Below are 24632 nucleotides of genomic sequence, written 5' to 3'. Positions count from 1 at the left end.
GATGAAGGAGCTAGCAACAGCCAAAAATACACATCAATGCCTTTACTTGCCGAGGAGACTGAGGAAATTTGGCAAGTCTCCAGTGACTAAAGGGCCTGTTCCACTTGCATGCTACTGCTTGCGTTTGGCGCGACCAAACAGAAGCGGAGTTTGCGCTATGTTCGCGGTAAGTACGCGCTAAGTTCGCGCGTAACGTCATTTGCGTCATACTTACCAATCAGCTGGGCAGGAGGCGGGCCGACTGAATTTGGGTGTCGGGCGGTGACGTCATCACGCAATGGCATGCCGGGCGGTGACGTCATCGCGCAACACCACGCGCTAGGCATACGCCGTCAAGACGCTGCGTACGATGTCAAAATGCCGCGTACGCCGTCAAGATGCTGCATACGCCCTCAATGCGCCTGCGGGGCGACAGGCCGTTGGCGCACGGAATTTTCAGACAGTGCGGGATTTTCGGAGCCTCACGCAATGTTGGGACCAGCCCCGCACAACTCCATACTCCTCCGCGCTTCTAAGTGGGACCGGCCCCACGCGGCCCATACGCCTCAAGCGACCACGTTTGGACGCGCCAGACGCATGCAATCGCATGCAAGTGGGACAGGCCCTTATGTCTATAGAAGCACCATAGAAAGCATACTGTCAGGTTGCATCACAGCTTGGTTTGGGAACAGCTCTGCCCAAGCCGGCAAGAAATTGCAAAGAGTAGCCCAGTCTATCACACAAACCAGACTCCCCACCATTGACTCTATCTACACTTCAGGCTGCATCAAAAAAGCAGCCAAAATAATCAAAGACGTCTCATTCCTTCTTCTCCCTGCTCCAATCTGGCACCAGATACAGAAGCTTGAAAGCGTGCACCACCAGTCTCAGGAACCTCATTGCGGCCATTGGAACTGGTGCGCTACAATGTTGAGAAACTATATTCTGCACTCTGTATCTTTCCCTTCCTTCTTCAGTGTGGCTTGATGTATTAATGTATAATATTATCTGATCTGTGGATAACATGCAAAACAAGGATTTTCACTGGACCTCGTTATGTGCAGCAATATTACACCTAAACTTAAATCTAGATATTCATAAATGAACCTGAACCAGAACTGAAAATCTTACATGAATCTCAGCTCATGCAAAAGACTGGGACTAGTGTGGAAGTGGCATCTTGGTCAGCATGGACAATTGGGCTGAATGGCCTGTTTCCATGCTGTATGACTATGGGATCTTTGGAAAATGGAATTAGGGTCTCAACACTGGAACAATTTTTAGTTACAGTAAATATTTATCATTTTGAGCAACTTCCCTTGTCCAGTCCCACCACTCTTCTACCCACTGAGTGTCAATTTATGTAGTGAACCAGTGAAGGAGGAGATCTTATCAGATTTATTAATGAATCATATACTTGTGTACATCGAACCCAGTATTCAATTCCATTTAATTCAATGAAACATCAATTGCTTCATATAATGCTGCACATCTCAATATTACATCACTCCAAGGTGCAGTATACCTGCTTGTCTACACAATATAAATACAGTATATTTAAGAACAAATACCTGAATGTGTGTCTGTTGTTCAGGTTTCGGTTTGGCTTTCATCGCCTACCCAGAGGCTTTAACACATCTGCCGTGGGCTCCTCTCTGGTCCGTATTGTTTTTCTTCATGTTGCTCACGCTGGGACTCGACACTTTGTTTGCAACTTTAGGTAAGAGCGGCTCTGTCAAATTTAACAACACTTTTGATATTTACAATTATAAATTATCAAATTACTTTAGTTTACTTTCGAGATAGTGGGCCATGTAAATATGATATTTCAGTTATTTCTTTTTAATTACTTTGCATTCATTCACATGGTGAGTACGTGAAGAAGACCCCGTCCAGCCGCACACGCGTCAATCTTCAAAGCAGCGGTGTGAAATCACAGGTAACAAATGAAGTATAATAGTAAGAACAACAATCTAGAACTACCAGATGACCTTTTGTGAGAGAGGGTTGGGAGTGGAGGGCATGTACTCACCAACATAACTCCTCATAAAATAAAGATCAAACTTCAAACTGGTAAGTTCTCGTTTAATCTTACCATTTTACTTCGGAGTCACGTGAGTGACTACGTGAAGATTTCAAAGGTCTGTGATTTCATGCCGTAGATTCAAATCCAGGCGTCTCACTGCACTGATTGACTCAGAATGAGTAAAATAATCAACAATGCATAAACCATAACATTGAAGCAAACAATTAACGGTTTATTTATAAAGCAAAACAATAGCAACCCCTTCTATCCCAGGGGGAAAAAACGTATAAGACTGAATTCAAAACAGAATCACCAAATACCCCAGGTTTGAGAATCGCCTTGTGATAGTATTTGTAAAACATCCGTTCACTTGACCATCCTGCAGCCGCGAGGATATGGTCTATTGGGACGTACATTTCCCTGGCCGCAGATGTTGATGCTGCCCTGGTGGAATGGGATTTGAAATTGTCAGTGTCAATACCTACATCAACCAGCACCTGCTTCAGCCACCTTGAGATAGTCTGAACCGACACCTTCTTATGGCTGATAAAGAATGCTGATTCTGCACCTCTTAAGGTTCTGGTGGCTTCGATGTAACATCGCAAATGTGACACCACACATAGGCGTGGATCTGTAGGATATGCTGAAAAAATCAACTTACACCCCGTCATCCCAGGTCTGCTCTGCTTGAGCAAATCATAGACATAGAACGTAATGGCATCTGCAGATACTTCCATCCTGTCTATTCGCAGCTTCTGCAATGTCTGCACCCATTGTGCTGAAACCATTGCCATGAGCATAACTACCTTCATGGTGACTTTGGTCAAAGACAGAGCTGAAACAGGAGTCCACTGATGAAGGAGCATAAGCACATCCCTTACATTCCAGATTACTGTATGCCAGGGTCTAGGAGGCTTGGAATTTAAAATTCCCTTCATAAACCTAGAGACCAAAGGGTATGACCCTACAGGATATTGTCCTGATTCCCTCCATAAATATGAAGAGAGCGCACTTCTGGCGGTATTGATCGCACTATAGCTTAACTTAAGATCGAAATAGAGATTTGACAGAACTCTAACACGTCTGGGATATCTGCCGTGTGGTATGGAATATTCTGCCGTAAGCAGAACACCTCCCATTTAACGTATAAGAAATGTACTGCTTTTGGGTACTATCCCTCCAGGCCGCCGCAATAACATCCACGGTACGATCTGATAGTCCTCTTCCGAGATATGGCCTCCTTAGAATCTGCAAATCAACAGACCAATACGATCATGTAAAGGATGCCAATCACCAGTTACAGGGTGCCCCAGTAGGTTTTCCTGTTTGGGAATAATCATAAGAGGCTGTGTGATCATTTTTAACATGAGAGGGAACCATGGTTGTGTAGGCCAGTGACTGATGGGACAAAATGGAGGAAATGCATACAAAAACATTCCACCCCAATGCAGCGAGAAAGCATCCACCGCTACTGCCCCAGGATCTGGTTCCCATTAAACATATTTAGGTAACTGGTGGTTAAGTCTGGATGCAAACAAATCAATCTCTGGCATTCTGAACCGTGCAACAACGTCATTAAATATGTCATGATTCAACATCCATTCTGTGTTGTCATTGAATTTGCGTGACCTTATGTCTGCCACTATGTTAAATCTACCTGGTAGGTAGATCGCCGAAACGTTTCTGGTAATACACCAGTTCCAGATCAAGTTTGCCAATCTATCACAAGATGCCGACTTGATTCCACCCATATGATTAACATACGCTACTGCCGTAGTGTTGTCGATCTGAACCTGAACATGCAAGTTATGCATAGTAGAGCAATAAGCAATACTTGACACAAATTAGTGTAGTTGGCGAACTGACTTCTCAATTAACCCTTTTTTGCACAATTTTTCAAGTTCTGCCTGAATCTCAATATTCTCTGCTTGTGAGAAAATACATGTCCGGCTTGGAACATGCTGAGTGGGTGGACACAATTGGGGTAGAATTCAAATCTAAGCCCTACTATACTGCACAGTATAAACGCATCAGATGTTATCTCATGCCACTCTTTTCGGAAGAAGTGTAACCTCCCTCCAACTGGTAAGTGTGTTTCACTTAATATGTTTTCATCAGGACCAGACCCACCTACCTCTGAGGTTACCAGTGGAAAATGTTGTCCCCTGCTCCTAGTGGAAACACTGAAACCTCCACGTGCCCCAGGAGCAGTGCGCCAGTGACGCATATTTGGGGAAAACCGACATGTCCCTTCACCGGCCCCAGTCACTGCACATCGGTAGGGAAACTGCCTTCGAACTGCTCTGCCGACCACCGGTGGTTTCATCATCCCCACGGTTTTTGCCTCTTCATTCAGATGTTTCACCCTTTTGGCGAAGTCCTCTCAAGTTCAAGTTCAAGTTCAAGTGAGTTTATTGTCATGTGTCCCAGTATAGGACAATGAAATTCTTGCTTTGCTTAAGCACACAGAAAATAGTAGGCATTTACTACAAAACAGATAAATGTGTCCATATACCATGATATAAATATATACACACATGAATAAATAAACTGGTAGTGCAAATAACAGAACGTGGTTGCTAATAATCAGAGTTTTGTCCGAGCCAGGTTTAATAGCCTGATGGCTGAGGGGAAGTAGCTATTCCTGAACCTGGTTGTTGCAGTCTTCAGGCTCCTGTACCTTCTACCTGAAGGTAGCAGGGAGATGAGTGTGTGGCCAGGATGGTGTGGGTCTTTGATGATACTGCCAGCCTTTTTGAGGCAGCGACTGCGATAAATCCCCTCGATGGAAGGAAGGTCAGAGCCGATGATGAACCAAAGAGCAGATTTGGCAATTGAATGTTAGTAGGTTTACAGAGCGCCGCAACCTTGGGGTGGATGGTAGGCCTCATGGCACTTTTACGTATACAGTTTCCCACAGACCTGCGGTCTTCAGGAGTTTTACTGGCGGCACGCCTAGCCTTCCCTTTAACTATTTTCTCCATTACAGACTTGTACACTGCAACCACAAGTCTATTCACACAAGAAAGCTACCTCCAGTGAAGTGAAAACACTTACCTTGAGGCTTTTTAAACTTACCCGCTGGAGGAGCTCTACCCCTCTCTACCGGTCACTGCGCTATGCGTCTGGCGTTATGACGCGTGTGCGGCTGGACGGAGTCTTCTTCACGTAGTCACTCACGTGACTCCGAAGTAAAATGGGCAGATGCACGGCAGATGCAGTTTAATGTGGTTATCCATTTTAGTGGACAAAATAGGAAGGCAGATTATTATCTGAATGGTGTCAAATTGGGAAAAGGGGAAGTACAACAAGATCTGGGGGGTTCTTGTTCATCAGTCACTGAAAGTAAGCATGCAGGTACAGCAGGCAGTGAAGAAAGCTAATAGTAAGATTAAACGAGAACTTACCAGTTTGAAGTTTGATCTTTATTTTATGAGGAGTTACGATGAGGGATTACGTGAAGGCCCCGCCAGCACGCATGCGCGACATACTTCAAAGCAGCGGTGTGGAATCACAGAAACAACACAATAATTGAAATAAACATGGTAAAGATAAGGAGAACTAAGATACCAGTTGACCTTTATAATTGAAGGTGGGAGCGGAGGGCACGCAATCCCTCATCGTAACTCCTCATAAAATAAAGATCAAACTTCAAACTGGTAAGCTCGTTTAATCTTACTATTTTACTTCGGAGTCACGTGAGTGACTATGTGAAGATTGACAATACCACAGTTCACTGTGATGTGAAATAAATTGAATTGTATTGTATTGTATTGTATTGTATTTTAAAGCTCTGTGATTTCAAACCGTGTAACAGTCCATGCTTCACTCACTGCCGAAGTCATCCAAGGGAGGAAGTATGTTATCGTAATCAAACATGAATCTGTTTATAAAACAATAATGGTATTTATTTGAAACAATAACAAAGAAAATAATGCTCCCCCGGGCTTAAATTATATATTTGCAGAGTCTAAAATTCTCTCTGCAAATGAAACAGGTTTTACTAATGGCTTGCTGTAGAATGTTTGGAAAGTTCTTTCCATGGACCACCCCGCTGTTGCCAGGATGTGGTCCAATGGCACGTCCATTCTGTTAGCTGCCGACGTGGATGCTGCCCTGGTGGAGTGAGATGTGTAAATATCAGTATCCACTCCAGCAGCTCCCAATACCTGTTTGAGCCATCTAGAGATGGTTTGGCTCGACACCCGACCATGTGGCTTTTTGTGGCTGACCCATAGTGCCTTTTCTCTCCCTCGGGAATCTTTGGTTGTGTTGATATATAGTAGTAGGTGTGTCATGACACATAAACGGGGGTCAGGTGGGTACGCCCGGAATTGCATAATGAGTCCTGATGTTCCTGGTCTGCTCTGTTTTACCAGCTCTTGAATGGTGAATGTTATTTGCTCTGATGTTATGATCATATTGTCCAGTCTGAGTAGGTAAAGGGACTGGACCCTTTGTGCTGAGACTAACGCCATAAGCATAGCCGTTTTCAGGGTTAGCTGTTCCAGAGTGGGGGATCTGGCTGGTGGCCAGCTCTCATTAATTTGGACACCAGCGGGTGAGACCCTATGGCCTGTTGTCCTGGTGCCTGCCTCAGATAGGCTGACAGTGCACTCCTAGCATAATTGATAGTGCTATAGCTCAGACCTTCATCGTGGTGAAGGCTGGCCAGGAACTCCAGTGCATTTGTTATGGTAGTTGATCTGTATGTTGTCCCTGTTCTTCAGCAGTACGTTTCCCATTTTCTGATACTGAAGAGATATTGTTTCTTGGTGGAAAGTCGGTGAGATGCTGTCATCGTGTCCATGGTCCTATTTGACAATCCCAGGTCCAGTAAAGGTCTTTTTAGAATCTGCAACCCAACAGGTTTATTCTGTCATGGCATGGGTGACTTTTGCCTGAGACAGGGTGGATCAGTAGATCTGGTCCACTGGGAATGGTCATGGGTGGTTCATGGGAGCGAATAAACCAGTTTTTGCCTGCCTAAATGACTACCGCCCTGTCGCCCTGACCCCAATAATAATGAAATGTTTCGAACGCCTGGTGAAACCCCACATTACTGCCAGCCTCCCCTCATCGTTAGACCCCCTCCAGTTTGCCTATCGCCTACCGTTCTACGGAGGATGCCATCTCTACCACGCTGCACATAGTACTCACGCATCTGGAAAACAAAAACACATACGCCAGAATCCTGTACATTGGCTTCAGCTCAGCGTTTAACACCATCATCCCACAGAGACTTGTGGAGAAACTAACCCTGCTGAGCCTCAACACCACCCTATGTCACTGGATCTTGGACTTTCTGACAGAGAGACCGCAGTCAGTCCGTGTTGGCAAGAACACTTCAGGCTCGATCACGCTGAGCACCGGCTCCCCTCAAGGCTGTGTGTGCTCAGCCCGCTGTTGTTCACATTGCTCACACATGACTGCTGCTAGATTCAGGGACAATAAGATCATAAAATTCGCAGATGACACAACAGTGGTGGGACTCATCAGCGGAGATGACGAATCAATGTACAGGGAGGAAGTAAAACAACTAGTGGACTGGTGCGGCAAAAATAATCTAGAATTAAATGTCGACAAAACAAAGGAGATGGTTGTCGACTTCAGGAGGGCGCAGCCAAAGCATACATCCCTCAACATCAGTGGCACCACAGTGGAGATAGTGGAGAGCATAAAGTTCCTCGGTGTGCAAATTACAGACAGCCTCACCTGGTCCAGGAACACCACTGGGACCGTCAAACGGGCCCATCAGCGACTGCACTTCTTGAGGAAACTAAAACAGGCCTCATTCCCCACCAACATCCTCAGGACTTTCTACAGGGGTACGGTGGAGTCTGTACTCACGTACTGCATAAATACGTGGTACTCCACCTGCAACTGCTCGGACAGGAAGGCTCTGCAGAGGGTAGTGAGGGGAGCAGAGAGGATCGTTGGCGTCTCCCTACCCTCGGTACAAGAACTGTTCCAGAGCCGCTGTCTGAAAAAAGCTCAGAGAATTGCTAAGGACAAACTGCACCCCCTCCACATACACCTGGATCTCCTGCCATCAGGCAAGAGATATCGAAGCATCAAAGCCCGGACTACAAGACTGCTAAACAGCTTCCTGCCACAGGCTGTGAGGCTGCTAAACAGTCACTCTGTACTCACAGTCACTTGATTCTGCGGCTGGCACGGACACTTTAATAACTGGCACTGGCCACTTTAATAACTGGCACTGGCCACTCAAATCAGCTACCCCGGACATTTTTATGATTGGTTTTACTGTATTTTAACATTGTTGTTTTACCTGCTTTTAACTATTTATACTGTTCCATCAGGGACTGGATTGTTTTTAGTGTTATTATGTGTGAAATGTTTTAAATTTCATGTGCGATGCTCCGCTATTCCCTGGGAAACGTCTTTTCATTTTGCACTGTACAACTGTTGCTTGCAAGATGACAATAAAGGTTGATTGATTGATTGATTGATGACCCTGTCAAGGACCACTAGGAACCATGGCTGTGTAGGCCAGTCGGGTACTACCAAAATGCCTGAAGCAGAGTCCATCTGTATTTTGTGTAGTACCAGACTGATGAGGCAGAAGGGAAGAAAAGCATAGAAAAAAATAGTTCCCCCAGTTCAGCAAGAATGCATCCATCGCCGCTGCCTCAGGGTCTGGTTCCCAAGCGACATACATTGGTACCTGGTGATTCAGTCGGGATGCAAAGAGATCAATATCTGGTGTTCCATATTGCTTTGTAATTTCAGCAAACGCTTTGGGGTTTAACATCCATTCGGTGTTATCATTGAATTTGCGTGACCTGGTGTCTGCCACTGTATTCAGCTTACGTGGTAGGTAAGTTGCTGATAGCCAAATATGTTTGTCGACACACCATTGCCAGATTGTGTTGACCAGATTATCACATGATATCGATTTTATCCCGCCCATATGGTTAATATAGGCCACCACTGTGGTATTGTCAATCTGCAAACGGACATGCAAATGGTGCATATTTGAACAATATGCTTTTAATCCATAGAACGCACCCAACATTTCCAAATAGTTTATACCCAGTGTCTGTAGTAGTGATGATTCAAGATTAGTCCATCTACCACCTGTACTGGATATGGTATTAGTTGCTCCCCAGCCTTGAGCACTGGCATCTGTTTGTATTGTTAATGTTGGGTTATTGATAATGATGGGACTGGAACTATGCCAAATGTTCTCTTTCCACCAGTGTAACTCTGATATTGCTTCGATTGGTAATTTCATGGTTCGGTCAAAGTGACCTGCATGTTGTTTTAACGCTTGCACCTTTGCCCTTTGTAAGTTTTGATAATGCTAAGCTCCAAACTGGGTAGCTGGAAACGCTGCTACTAATTTCCAATTACTCTTGCCACTTATCGAATGGTTGGTTGATTGTTAACCATTAATTTGTTACAGGTTTGTGCCAATTCTGCAGATTTTTCTTTTGGCAACGTTACAGACATGTGGACTGAGTTAATTGTGAATTCCAGATAGTCCATAGTTGTGGATGGCGTCAACTTAGATTTATCTGGATATATGACAAACCCCAAGGTTTCAAACAAATGTTTAGTAGCTAATACTGCTGAATTAGCTAATTCCATGGGTTTGCCTATTATCAAAATATCATCAAGATATGCCGTGACAATATGTTTTTATTTCTTAATATTGCCAGGGTTGGTTTAAATATCTTGGTAAACAGTCTTGGGGCTGATGTTAGGCCATTAGGCAACGATTTGTACTGCCATGGTTGCCCATCCAGTTAAATTTTAGGTAACTATGATGATCCTTATGAATGGGTACTGAATAGTATGCATCTTTTAAGTCGATGCTTGCCATAAAGTATCCTTTGGAAATCAATTGTTTGGCAGTCACAAATGTTTCCATTTTAAAGTGTATATACCTAACAAAAGTATTCAATGTGGTTAAGTCAATGAAGGTGCGACATCCCCATCTTTTTTGGTTTTAGTAAATATATTTGATACGAATTCCAAAGGTTCATGTTTAGATTTCTCTATGATTCCCTTTGTATGTAACCTCACCAGTTCTGCTTGTCCCTCATGTTTTTCTTTTAGTGAGAGGGTAAATCCCCTTTGGGGTGCATGCTGAACTGGTGGCATATTTTCTTGAATAAATTCAATTTTATATCCTTGAACACTTTTTAGTATATAATTATCAAGTGTGATAGTCCTCCATGCTTCCAAAAACAGGTGTAGTCTCCCCCTGTTAGCACAATCCCCCCACCTTTTATGTACTGGTAGGAACCAGACCCACCTACCTCCATTGTTATTGGTAGAGTGTTCACTTCTTGGGCTTCTGGTTCCTTGTCTGTCGGGGTGGTGCTGTGGGGGGGGGGGGGGGTGGCGCATTTTCCATGGGGCCCGCTCTGGGCCCTGTCCTAAAAAAGACTTCTGGGGATGATGTGCGGGCCCCGAGCTTTCACCAGTACCATGTGGTTCTGAGGTCGGCGTTCTACACAGTCCTGCAAATTTTGGGTTGAGGGCAGGTCTTATGTGTGTTGCACAGTAGAGCCAGGGTGTCCTGTTGGTTTGTTGTCATGTCAACCCTGTTCACGGACCGAGCTTATGAAGTGATGGCCGACGTCAGGAGCTTCAGTATTTTTTGCAATTTAAGTTCTTGGGTTCTGATACCTTGCCCAATGTACCCCCAGATTTGACTGTTAACGGCAGGCACATTGAGCAAAATGCAATTTTCGGAAGGCATGGAAATATCCAATGCCTCATTGACTACCTGTTCTTGGAGTGGTTTAAAGGACAGGTAGTCAATGCTGGCCGCCAGTTTAGGCTGTAACGGCCGTCCCGCTCGCGGTGTTGCCGCGTAGCGGTTCACCACTCCCAGCAGCTCTTCCTGATCCCGTACCCCCAGCATACTCCTATGCTCTTCAGCCAGTGACCCCTGTTCTTGACCAGCCCAGTCCTGGTCGCCAACGCTCCCCTCTGCTGAGGGTGATGCGATGGCCAGTGCTTGATAATCCACTGGAGCAGGAGTGCTTGTGCTCCCTTGGCGAGCTTGCCCCATCTCCAGGAGCAAGTCTCGGTGGAGCATTTGCTCCATGAGCCTTTCCATACGGCTCAAACGGCCACCTTTGCTGCTCACGGGAAGTGAGTCTTCTGCACCGGACTCATCCGAGTAAACTGGCCGGTCCGACTTCCGTTTAGCCTTGCCTCCAGCCCGCTGCGGTTGTTCGAGCTGTGCTAGCGGCGCTGGGCTTGGTTCGGAAATGTTGTCGGTGACTGAGGACCACAGCGTGTGCGGTCCAGGTGCCGCCGGTCGCCCCCCACTGCTGGGACCCTCCTGGTCCATTGCAGTCGGACGGGATACAACCTTCTTTGGTTGTTTTCCCTTGTTCATGTTCCTGTGAAGTAAAGCAGAACAAGGGTTCCAAAAATATGACCTCAGAGTAATCATATAACCATATAACAATTACAGCACGGAAACAGGCCATCTCGGCCCTACAAGTCCGTGCCGAACACTTTTTTCCCTTAGTCCCACCTGCCTGCACTCATACCATAACCCTCCATTCCCTTCTCATCCATATGCCTATCCAATTTATTTTTAAATGATACCAATGAACCTGCCGCCACCACTTCCACTGGAAGCTCATTCCACACCGCTACCACTCTCTGAGTAAAGTTTACTTACCTGGATGTCCCGTTTTTAAAACTTGTTGCGGGAGAGCTCGTACTCCCGTTCGTCGCTGTCGCACTGTGTGAGACGCTAAGTCGCGCATGCGTGCTGGCGGGGTCTTCACGTAGTCACTCAGGTGACTCCGAAGTAAAATGGCATGTTGGCCTTAATAACAAGAGGAGTTGAGTATAGGAGCAAAGAGATCCTTCTGCAGTTGTACAAGGCTAGTGAGACCACACCTGGAGTATTGTGTGCAGTTTTGGTCCACTAATTTGATGAAAGACATTCTTGCTATTGAGGGAGTGCAGCGTAGGTTCACAGGGTTAATTCCCGGGATGATGGGACTGTCATATGTTGATAGAATGGAGGGGCTGGGCTTGTATACTCTGGAATTTAGAAGGATGAGAGGATATCTTATTGAATCATATATGATTATTAAGGGATTGAACACGAAAGAGGCAGGAAACATGTTCCCGATGTTGGGGAGTCCAGAACCAGGGCCACAGTTAAAGAACAAGGGGTAGGCCATTTAGAACGGAGATGAGGAAAAACATTTTTACCCAGAGAGTTGTGAATCTGTGGAATTCTCTGCCTCAGAAGGCAGTGGAAGCCAATTCTCTGGATACTTTCAAGAGAGGGTTAGATAGAGCTCTTAAAGATAGCGGAGACGGGGGATATGGTGAGAAGGCAAGAGCGGGGTACTGATTGTGGATGATCAGGCATGATCACAGTGAATAGCGGTGCTAGCTCGAAGGGCTGAATGGCCTCCTCCTGCACCTATTGTCTATTGAGATAAGGAGAAATTTCTTTAGTCAGAGGGTGGTGAATAAGAGGGTGGTGAATCTGTGGAATTCTTTGCCACAGAAGGCTGTGGAGGGCAAGTCAGTGGATATTTCTAAGGCAGAGATAAATAGATTCTTGATTAGTATAGGTGTCAGAGGTTATGGGGAGAGAGCAAGAGAATGGGGTTAGGGGGGGAGAGACAGATCCGTTATGATTGAATGGCAGAGTAGACTTGATGAACCGAATGGCCGAAATCTACTCCTATTCCTTCTGACCTTATGAGGGAATACTGTGGAACACTGATTATCATCGATTTAAACATTTCTTTCCCCAGAAACAGTTCTAACAAGTCTGCTGGACCAGTTTCCTAAGATGTTGAAATTGAAACGTATTTATATGACAAGTGGAATTTGCTTGTTGTTTTATTTCCTCAGCCTTGTTTGTTACAGAGGTATGATGTTCTTTAATTGTTTTTTTATGTTTAGTGCTGTCATAGCTGATTAAAAACTTGATGAGAACAGGATTTAAGGAAGAATCTCACTGTCCTAATGCTGGGATTTGAACAGAAACACCGACAATTGTTTTTCTCACATCATCTTTGTTCTACCCATCACCCCTGCTCCAGCTAAAGGATTTTGTGGAGAACATAGAATAGCACAGGAACAGGTCCTTTGGCCCACAATGTCTCTGTTAAACATGTCATTAAGACCAATCCTTATTGGACTGCACATAATCCAAATCCACTGTGAAAAGCTTTTGTTGCGTGCTAACCAGTCAGCAGAATGGCAATACAAGATTACAATCGAGCCATTCAATGTGTACAGATACATGATAAGGGGATAATGTTTAGTGCAAGATAAAGCTAGTAAAGTCCAATCACAGATAGTTCGGGGGGGGGGGGGGGGGGTCACCAATGATGTAGATAGTAGTTCACGATTGCTCTCTGGTTGCAGTAGGATAGTTCAGTTGCCTGATAACAACTGGGAAGAAACTGTCTCTGAATCTGGAAGTGCATGTTTTCAGACTTGTATATGTTTTGCCCGATGGGAGGGTGAAGAAGATTATGCTGCTGGCCTTGCCGAGGCAGCGTGAGGGATCAATAGAGTCAATGGAAGGGAGGTTGGTTTGTGTGATGGTCTGTGCTGCATCCACAATTGGCTACATTGCCACTTGTATTGCCACTTTCAGGGACTAGATTGTAATCTATACAATGAGATTGAAAGAACAGAACTATGGGCTAACACTTTACATTGGAAATAGAAACAACATAAGGGCATTGACAATGTGTAGAAACAACAGGGTAAGCACTGAGTGAACAATGGAAGAAACAGATGCATTCCAAATGCCAGGAACATCTGGCAGGTAAAATAAGCTAATTAGGTAAAGATAGAATATTACAAAATAAATTAAACTAATGAGACTTTAAACAGTTTATGTGGACATTGCGGGGTCAAGTGTGAAGAGGACAATTAGCTCTATGGAGAGAAAGGAAAATGAAAATAGCAAAGTTCATTGAAAGAGAACATTTCTTCAACCTGAGTTTAGCTCAGTAGACTGCTTTGATCCTTCTGTTGATTGATGGAATGTATAAAAGCTTCATGTCCCTGTACAACAAGGAACCCTCAGCCCAGCCTCAGAATAAAATAATGCACCTTTAGAAATGAGATGAGGAGGAATTTCTTCAGTCAGATGGTGGTAAATCGGTGGAATTCACTGTGGAAGCCATCAATTGATATATTTAAGGTGGAGATTGACAGATTCTTGATTAGTTGGGGTGTCAGGGGTTATGGGGAGAAGGCAGGAGAATGGGTTGAGAGGGAAAGCTAGATCAGCCATGATTCAATTGTAAACTTGATGGGCTGAATGACCTAATTCTGCGCCTATCACTTATGAGCACAATAAGAAAAGACAAATTCCTGATCCCCGCAATACACAAAATGGCAACTTGGAATTATACTGCACACAAGTGCTGCCCTTAGCCAGCGCATCAACGCTGGACTTTTTGTGCATTTACATTGATCTCATTTGCCCGCATTGGGACCATATAATTGTAGGTCTTGCTTACTTAAGTGTTTAAATGATTCTTAAATATAATAATTATATCCGATTTAACGGGTCCTTTTCAGAATGGCAGGCATTGACTAGTGGGGTGCCGCAAGGCTCGGTGCTGGGACCCCAGTTGTTTACAATATATATTAACAATTTAGACGAGGGAATTAAATGTAGCATCTCTAAATTTGCGGATGACACAAAGCTGGGTGGCAGTCTGAACTGCAAGGAGGATGCTATGAGGCTGCAGGGTGACTGGATAGATTGGGTGAGTGGGCAGATGCATGGCAGATGCAGTATAATGTGGGTAAATGTGATGTTATCCACTTTGGTGGCAAGAACAGGAAGGCTGATTATTATCTGAATGGTGTCAGATTAGGAGAAGGGGAGGTACAACGAGACCTGGGTGTGCTTGTACCTCAGTCACTGAAAGTAAGTATGCAAGTACAGCAGGCAGTGAAGAAAGGTAATGGCATGTTTGCCTTAATCGCCAAAGAATTTGAGTTTAGGAGCAAGGAGGTCCTACTGCAATTGTACAGGGCCCTGATGAAATGGCACCTTGAGCATTGTGTGCAATTTTGGACCCTTATTTTGATGAAATAAATTATTGCTGTTGAGGAAGTGCAGTAGGTTCATCAGGTTAATTCTCGGGATGGCAGGACTGATGTATCGACTGGGCTTGTATTCGCTGGAATTTAGAAGGGGAGAGGGAATCCTTTTGAAACATATAAAATTCTTAAAGGATTGGACAGGCTAGATGCAGGAAAAATGTTCCCGATATTGGGGGAGGCCCGAACCAGAAGTCACAATTTAAGAATAAGAGGTAGGCCATTTAGGACTGAGAAGAGGAAAAACTTCTTCACTCAGATAGTTGTGAATCTGTGGAATTCCCTGCCACAGAAGACAGTGGAGGCCAATTCGCTGGATGTTTTCTAGAGAGAGTTAGGGCTAAGGGAATCAAGGGATATGGGCAAAAAGCCAGAACGGGGTATTGATTTTGGATGATCAGCCATGAACATATTGAATGGCGGTGCTGGTTTAAAGGGGCGAATGGCCTACTCCTGCACTTGTTTTCTATGTTTCTATGATCCCACCACATCCTCTGGTAGTGCATTGCCAATATCAACCCCTCTGTGTTAATTGAACCCGAGGTTCATTTTAAATCTCCTGTCACCTGAAATCTCAGTCTGAAGAAGGGTCTCGACCCAAAGCGTCACCCATTCCTTCTAACCAAAGATGCTGCCTGTCCGGCTGAGTTACTCCAGCATCTTGTGTCTATCTACCTGAAAACTGTACCCTCGTATTTTGATCGCCATGTGGTTTCAAACATCATCTGGGCACTTTTGCTCATATTTAGCTATAAAACCATGTGGACATTAGCATTAAATGCATTGCTGAGTTAGAGAGCCAGAAAGAGATGTCGTACAAGCCTTGAAAGGTGAGGAAAGGCAGGATACATTTTGGAAGTTTCCAATCTCGTTGGAAGTCTAAATTTAATGTTGATGCTGTGATTTTGTGTTGCAACATTTTCTAACTCTGGCTTTAATTTTAGGCTGGAATTTACTGGTTGAATTTAATTGATTATTTCTGCACCGGGTGGATTCTCTTGATTGTGGCCCTGTTGGAAGTGACCGGTCTGAGCTGGATTTATGGTAAACACAACAGGGAAAGTGCTGACTCTAAATTAGATTGTTAAACACTAAATGCATGATGATCAAGTTAAGAGTGTTTAATTGTCTTATGTACCTTAAACACAACAATGGAATTCTTACTTGCTGTGACACTAACAGACCTATAAACACAATAATCATAGATAGCTTAATAAACAGAAAAAAGGAATGGGAGGGAAGGCAGGTTTTTTCATGCAGAGGGTGGTAGGGGCCTGGAATGTGCTGCCACCTGGTGGTGATGGTGATGGAGGCAGATACAATTGTGGTGCCTAAGAGACTTTTGGATAGGCATATTGATGCGCAGTGAATGGATGAATGTGAATCATTATGGGGAAGAAGCTGTTTTTGAACTGAGTGGTCAAGGTGTTCAGACTCCTGTATCATCTTCCCAGTTGTAGCAGTGAAATGAGAGCATGGCCAGGGTGGTGTTGGTTATTGACGATGCTGGCTGCCCTTTTGAGGCAGTGCCTCCTATCGATCCCTTCTCTGGTGGGGAGGTCAGTATCTATGATGGACTAGGTAGTGTTCACTACTTTTTGTACTCCCTTTTGTTCTTGAGGATTGGAATAAATGAACAAATGAACAAGTTAATCGGATGATGTAATATAGTAAGTCCTTCTGAACCAAATGTGGCCAGTAAAGAAAAAAATGTGCCTGAACTGTCAAAATCCTTTCCCTTTGTTGCTCAAAACTCACCCTGATCCAGGCAGTGCTTTTTACATCCTTCACCCTTAATACCTTGTACTTCCTGGGCTGTAGCTGTTGATGGCTGATTAGGCATTGCTACAGCTTTTGTTAATTGCTGATAGAAATGTTGTCTGAAGGACTTCACTCTTGAACGAAAGGATGGAGATATCAAATACGATAGAACTATTTATCCCAGGAGAGAAATTGATCTGCCAACAGTCATAATAACACAAGATACATGAAACATGAAATTAAAGTGATGAGTGGAAAGGATTGGGGATGTGCAAAGATAGGGGAGGGGAGGGGGGGGGATCCGTTTACCCCACGACAGAAGGGGGAGGAGTTGCACAGTTTGACTGGAGGGCATAGCTTTAAGGTGAGAGGAGCACAGTTTAAAGAAGATGTTTGGGGCAAGTTTTTAAGCAGAGGTTGGTGGATGCCTGGAACGTGCTGCAGGGGGTGACCGTGGAGGCAGATATGACTAATATTTAGGAAACTTTTGGATAGGCACATGGATAAGCAGGGAATGGAGGGAACTGGAGAAGTTAATGGTTTAGATTAACGGATTAAGAGTAACATGAGCAAATTTGCAGATGACACAAACCTGGGTGGCAGTGTGAACTGTGAGGAGGACGCTATGAGGATGCAGGGTAACTTGGGCAGGTTGAGTGAGTGGGGAGATGCATGGCAGATGCAGTTTAATGAGGATAAATGTGAGGTTATCCACTTTGGTGGCAAGAACAAGAAGGCAGATTATTATCTGAATGGCGTCAAGTTGGAAAAAGGGGAAGTACAACGAGATCTGAGGGTCCTTGTTCATCAGTCACTGGAAGTAAGCATGCAGATACAGCAGGCAGTGAAGAAAGCTAATGGCATGTTGGCCTTCATAACAAGTGGAATTGAGTATAGGAACCAAGAGGTCCTTCTACAGTTGTTCAGAGCCTTGGTGAGACCACACCTGGAGTATTGTGTGCAGTTTTGGTCTCCAAATTTGAGGAAGGACATTCTTGCTATTGAGGGAGTGCAGCGTAGGTTCACAAGGTTAATTCTCGGGATGGCGGGACCGTCATATGTTGAAAGAATGGAGCGACTGGGCTTGTATACACTGGAATTTAGACGGGTGAGAGGGGATCTTATTGGAACATATAAGATTATTAAGGGATTGAACACGGCATAGGCAGGAAACATGTTCTCGATGTTGGGGGAGTCCAGAACCAGGGGCCACAGTTTAAGAATGAAGTGTAGACCATTTAGAACTGAGATGAGGAAAAACCTTTTCACCCAGTGAGTTGTGAATCTGTGGAATTCTCTGCCTCAGAAGACAGTGGAGGCCAATTCTCTGGATGCTTTCAAGAGAGAGTTAGATAGAGCTCTTAAAGATAGTTGAGTCAAGGGATATGGGGCGAAGGCAGGAACGGGGTACTGATTGTGGATGATCAGCCACAACAGCCTGAATCAACCACTGTGAATGGCAGTGCTGGCTCGAAGGGCTGAATGGCCTACTGCTGCACCTATTGTCTATTAATTGCAGATCTATAAAAAGAGTTGGTCTTGGCATCATGTTCATCACAGACATTGTGGGCTGAAGGGCCTGTTCCTGTGCTGTACTGTTCTATGCTTTATGTAAAGTGACTTAAGTTCATGATGCATATAAATGGTAGTGCAGGCTCAATGAAGCCCATGTTATTATGGACGTCATTTCGTAATATCCCCCAATTATGATGACACAGAATCACAGGAGCAGAATGGTGGGACACAGATGAGGGCTTCATCCACGAGCAGGTGAGAAGACAGGTTTAATGAAGACAGAGAACATTAGAAAGATTGGAAAGCCTTATCTTGCAAGGATACAGAGGAATTGAAAGTAATGAATGGTATCCTTGCGTGAGTCAGGGTGGGAGGAGTTCCAGTCAAGGATATTGGAAGGAAGGGATGGCATTCTTGCCAAAGGCAGAAAAATCGAGAATTAAAGATTATTTCTTTGCAAGAGAATGAAATATTGAAAGAAATAATAATGATAATAATAATAAATTTTATTTAATGGGCGCCTTTCAGACATCTCAAGGACACCTTACATAGTAATCGGAATAAAAACATATAATCGGAATATAACAAGTAATAAAGACATCACAGAGACACAAATTAAAAACAGAATTCAATCCAAAAACAGAAAATCAAAAACACAGTGTGAAGAGAGAGCAGCGGCAGCCAAAGCGCGCCAGCGTCCACTCTCTCTTCACGGCAGTCATCTTGGACACAGACCTACAGGACTACAATTAGACAAAAAAATCATCCCCCCACAGTGGGTAGCACTGTGGGGGAAGGCACAATGCCCAGTCCCCACCCCATGTTCACCCCAAAGTCAGGCCTATTGAGGCCACCGCAATTGCCTTTACGGAGGCTCGATGTCCCTGGCCGTTCTCACCGGGTCTTGCCCCGGCGTCGGGAGAGTCCTTTCGGCGGCTGGGCCACCTGGAACGGCCGCTTCCTGGTTGGAGCCCGCGGCTGCCCAAGCCGACAAGGCCGCGCCGGTTTGGAGCTCCCAGGCTCCCGATGAAAAAGTCGGCGCCGCCTCTCCGCACCGCCGCCTCTCCGCACGCCGCCTCTCCGCTCCGCAGACCCGCAGCCCGGAGATGTTGCTCTCGGCGGTCCAGCTCGCCAGAGCTCCAGCGCGTCGCTCCAGCGCGTCGCTCCAGCGCGGCGACCCAGGCAAGGCATCGCCCGCTCCGCTCCGCTCCACTCCGCTCCAACGCTGTGCCGCCGCCGAGGCCAAGGTGCTGGGCGGACCCCACCAGGAAACGGCGCTCCAAGCCCGCTGGTAGGCCACGAGCAAAGATCTTATAAGATCTTTGGCCACGAGGACGGGTCGACGGGCAGCCCGGAGAAAAGGCTGCCACACCGACCAGGTAGGGACCTAGAAATAAAGTTTACACCTACCCCCCACATTAAAAAGACCATATCCCCTACAAACAAAAAACAGGACTCACTAAAAACTATTAAAAAAAACGAATTTAAAACGGACGGCTGCTGGCTAGCAGCCGTTCACCAAGATGGCTCCTCCCCTTCTTGATAAGACTCTTACCTTGTTTGAAATTAACATTGCATCCATTTTACAATTGAATCTGTTCCTAATGCAAGATGTGTGCATAAAAGTGCTGTACTAAAGACCAGAGAAGACACTTCATTGCCTGTCCGTGCTTTCTTAATAATAATAATAATAATAATAATAATAATAAATGTATTTGTATAGCACGTTTAAAAACAACTCACGTTGAACAAAGTGCTTCACATCAGTGCAGATACTAATTTGATACATACAACGGTAGACATAACAATACATACATAAACTGTTTACAGCGCCCCATCAGAGGGGCTCAAAAACGCTTGGGAGTAGAAATAGGTTTTGAGTCGTGACTTAAAGGAGTCGATGGTGGGGACAGTTCTGATGAGGAGCGGAATGCTAATCCACATTCTTGTTGTTGACAGGAATAAACAGGTTCATCAAGGACATTGAGATGATGATTGGGAGCAAGATTTGGTTCTTCTGGCTGTGGTGGAAAGTGTGTTGGCTTTTCATCTCTCCGAGCTTGCTGGCAGTAAGGAAACTTTGCAATATTTATTGGTTTAGAACATAGAAGTTGAGAGCACAGAAACATGTCCTTTGGCCCATAATGGCTGCCACAATATCATTAAACTAATCTCTGCCTGCACATGATCCATATCATCCCATTACTTGTATATTCATGTGCTTATCCAAATGCCTCTCAAACATCACTATTATATCTGCCTCCTCAACCATGGTGTTCCATGCACACACCACTTCCTGTGTAAAAATAAAACATACTCTCCATATCTCCTTTCAAATTTTCACCCTCTGACTAGAAAGCTCTGTCCTCCAGTCTTTGCCATTTCCATCTGGGGAAAATGTCTGCTCTATCTACGCCTTTCAATTTATATCAAGTTGCCCCTGTGCCTCTAATGTTCCAGAGTGAACAACCCAAGTTTGTCCAATCTTTCCTTATAGCTAATGCCCTCTAATCCAGGCAGTGTTCTATTAAACCTCTTCTGCACCCAATCCAAATCCCCGACATCCTTCCTATAATGGTCAACTAGAACAGCACACAGTACTCCAAATGTGGCCTAACCAAGGTTTTATGAATCTAAAACATAACTTCCTGACTCTTGCACTCGTTGCCCCGACTGGTGAATGCAAGAAACCATATCTTGTTTTACCATTCTATCAATTTGCATTGCCACATTCGGGGAGCTATGGACTTGGTCCACAAGATACCTCTGTACATCAGTTCTGTTAAGTGTCTTGCTATTAACTGTGTACTTTCCCTTCTCAAAGTGCAACATCTTACACTTGCATGGATGAACCTCCATTTACTGTTTACCCACCCGAATGTATAACTGATCAATATCCCACTCTATCCATTGACAACCATCTTCACTGTCCACATTCCAATCAATTTTGTGTTTTTTACAATCTTGCTCACTAACTTGTCTACATTTTTGTCCAAGTCATTTACTACTTCTATTTACATACCTTTGCGGATCACCGCTGATCACAGACATCCAGCCAGAATAACACCCTTCCACCTATACCCTTTGACTTCTATTGGTAAACCAGTTCTGAATCTAAATGACCGAATCATTGCATCTTTGGTGGATCCCATGCATCTTAAACTTCTGGATCAGCCGGCAACGAAGGATAAAACGTCTTACTAAAATCCATGTGGCCATCTTTTACTGCCCTCTCCTCATTTACTGCCCAACCTGGCCCCGATTACCTTTGTCATCTCATCAAAAACCTCAATCAAGTTTGTAAGACATGTAAACTGAAAACAATCCCACTACAGACCAAGTCTCATTAAATTATTTCTTGTTATGTCCAATCATTTGGCACAGGTAATATTATTCTGGTCCTTGGCGACATTTTCCATGCCTACATATGGACCTGTTGAGTACCCAGAGTGGGCAACAGCTCTTGGCTGGTCTATACCAATCTTCTGCATCATGTGGATTCCCATTGTTGCCATCGTGAGAGTTGCCCAAGCTAAGGGCACCAACTTGTGCCAGGTAAGGAAGCACTGTTTTATCCCATAATCACTAAAGAAAGGAATTTTAACAAGTTTACCCCAATCACTTACTGTACAATTGTTGGTAGGTTTAGGTTTAGAGTGCAGAGAAGGTTTATGAGGGCGTTGTCAGGATTCGAGGGGCTGAGCTATAGGGAAAGATTCGGCCAGGCTAGGACTTTATTTGTGGAGTGCAGGAGGCTGTGTGGTAATCAGAGAATTGTATAAAATCATGATGGGACTAGATAGGGGTTATTGCACAGTCATTTACCAGGGTAAGGCAATCAAGAACCAGAGTACATAGGTTTAAGGTGAGAGGGCCAAGATTTAATACAAATTTGAGGGGAGTGGTGGGTATATGGACCGAGCTGCCAGAGGAGGTAGTCGAGGAAGATACTTTTAAAAGACAGTTGGACAGGTACATGGATAGGAAAGGTTTAGACATGGCTAGGTGCTGGCAAATGGGACTAGCTTAGATGGGGCATCTTGGTCAGCATGACAAGTTGGGCCAAAGGACATATTTCCATGTTGTGTGACTATGACACTATTATTCCTCTGTGTACTGAGGTACAGTTGCATGTTGTGCAGTTAGATGATATAGTGCAGAATATACAGTTGTTCTCAGCATTGTAGTGCACCAGTTCCATAGACAAAGTCAAATGTCCCCAATGAGGCAGAGGTTTATTGGATAGTACCCTAGCTTATGGAAGGACGGTTCAGAAGCCCAATAACAGGGGCTCTTCCTGAGTCTGGTGGTGACACTTTCAACCTTCATTAACAAAGTAGAAAAGTTAATGTGTTAAGTAACACGTGTTAGGAGTTCAAAAACTAAAAATCAGCAGATGCTGAAAATCAGAAATTAAAAAATAGAAAATGCTCAGCAGGTTGGGAGCATTTGTAGAGGAAAATAGAGATACATTTAAAGTTAATGATCCTTCATGACAATTAGAAAAGTGAGAACACAATTCTGGTCTAAGATACACAGAGAGTGAGGTGTGAAGAGAACCATTCAGAATATCTGTTGGAGACCAAGGTTTTTATGGGCACATGGATATCTAGGGGGCATGGAGGGATATGGTTTACATGCAGGTGGATAGGAGTTGGTCGTGGCATCATGTTTAGCACAGACATTGTGGGCTACAGAGCCTGTCCTGTGCTGTAACATTCTATGTTGTAAGGTTACACAATGCTCTCATTGCTGTCAAGAGGTAACAATTTCAGGCAAATAGAGAACCCTCCCTTTCCAAAAAGAATGAGCTTTGTTACAGAGAGTAGAATGAGGAAGGCTGACTAAAAATGCATTGTATCACAAGGTAGAAAGGTTCCAAAGGCACCTGTATCTACCTATCACTTCCAGACCGCATTCCACCCCCACCTCTGAGCTTTCTCCCCCACTGCTCCAACAACAATAACTGGTCTGAAGAAGGGTCCCAGCTCGAAACATGACCCACCCATGTCTCCCATAGATGCTGCCTGGCTCACTGACTTACTAAAGCAATCTGTGCTTTTTTTAATAACAAAATTATGGATGAGAACACCATTAAAAGCTTATCATTGGTTAATAAAATGAACCTTTGTAAAATGTCTGCGGTTTACTTGTTCTGGCTTATTATTGGCAATTTGATGTTGTAGCTATTGACGAGTATTTTGAAATAAACATTTAATAAAAACTAGTAGAAACAAGAAACAAGAAGCAGGTGTTAGTTTAACAAAAAATACATAAAGTGCTGGAGTAACTCAGTGGGTCAGGCAGCATCTCTGGAGAACATGGATATGTCAAAAAACAAGAATATTGGAAATCTAAAATAAAGACAGAAGCTATGGAGCTACACTGCAGGCCTGGTGGCCTTCATGGAATCCGAAATAATGAATATATTCATGTATAGTCTTTGCTTTGACTGGATTGCATGCAAACAAAAAGCTTCCAATGTACCTCAGTATATGTGACAATAATAAACTAAACTAAAACTACATCAGAAGGATTCAAGAGCCAAGAATATTTAATTGTTCATGTGCTCCAGGAACTGAACAATTAAATTTCTCACTTGCTGTGGCTTTACAGCTTTAATGAAACTTTGAAAAAATAAGCACAGCAACAGGCCCTTCGGCCCACAATGTCTGTACGGAACATGATACAAAGACCAACTCTTCTATGCCTGCACATAATCCATATCCCTCCATTCCCTGCTCTGCAAAAGTCTCTTAAATGCCGGTATAATGCTGGGATTATAATAGAACAAAATTATTTTCACAGAAACTTTCTGCTGCCTGCAGATCAGCTCCTGATTGGGGTCCGTACTTGGAAAAGCACAGAGGAGAAAGATACCGAAAGTATCCTCATTCTGCAGATGATCCAAACCAAGTCCAACTGGTTATCGCATCTGACATATCAACAGTTTAGAGAGGATGTGTTACCAGGACCTCGAGACCAGTAGTTGCTTAGATATCGTACCTTAATTTTAGAGAGTTCTTTGCAACAGCCACCAGCAGTCTGCTGAAATACAAGGTCATCAATTTGGTATAGGTTGGATTCAGGGAGGAATTACTGAACATTAGACTCACCATAATCATTTGTTTATACCCCACACAACCACTGCGGTTAATTTATAGGATTAAAGCCATTGTATAATTGTAGATCAGTGCATGCTCCTTTAACATAGTGACCTCACCACTACTAACCACTCCCCATTGTCTCTTGT

The 24632-nt window shown here is 44.2% G+C and overlaps 1 protein-coding gene across 1 annotated transcript in view; it reads left to right on the top strand.

Annotated features, from left to right (window-relative positions):
- The window catches only part of LOC116979316 (sodium- and chloride-dependent neutral and basic amino acid transporter B(0+)-like), a 53684-nt gene extending 29350 nt beyond the window's left edge, over nt 1–24334 (top strand). Inside the window, exons 9-14 of the mRNA XM_033030923.1 lie at nt 1574–1699; nt 12881–12897; nt 16048–16147; nt 20339–20448; nt 21764–21934; nt 24188–24334. Of these exons, the coding sequence (XP_032886814.1) occupies nt 1574–1699; nt 12881–12897; nt 16048–16147; nt 20339–20448; nt 21764–21934; nt 24188–24334 (671 nt within the window). The remainder of the gene's footprint in view (nt 1–1573; nt 1700–12880; nt 12898–16047; nt 16148–20338; nt 20449–21763; nt 21935–24187) is intronic.
- Nucleotides 24335–24632: the final 298 nt, after the last annotated feature.

This window comes from Amblyraja radiata, chromosome 12 (genome assembly GCF_010909765.2).
Source record: "Amblyraja radiata isolate CabotCenter1 chromosome 12, sAmbRad1.1.pri, whole genome shotgun sequence".
Taxonomy (NCBI): Eukaryota; Metazoa; Chordata; class Chondrichthyes; order Rajiformes; family Rajidae; genus Amblyraja; species Amblyraja radiata.
This window is presented reverse-complemented; position numbering and strand designations above follow the sequence as displayed.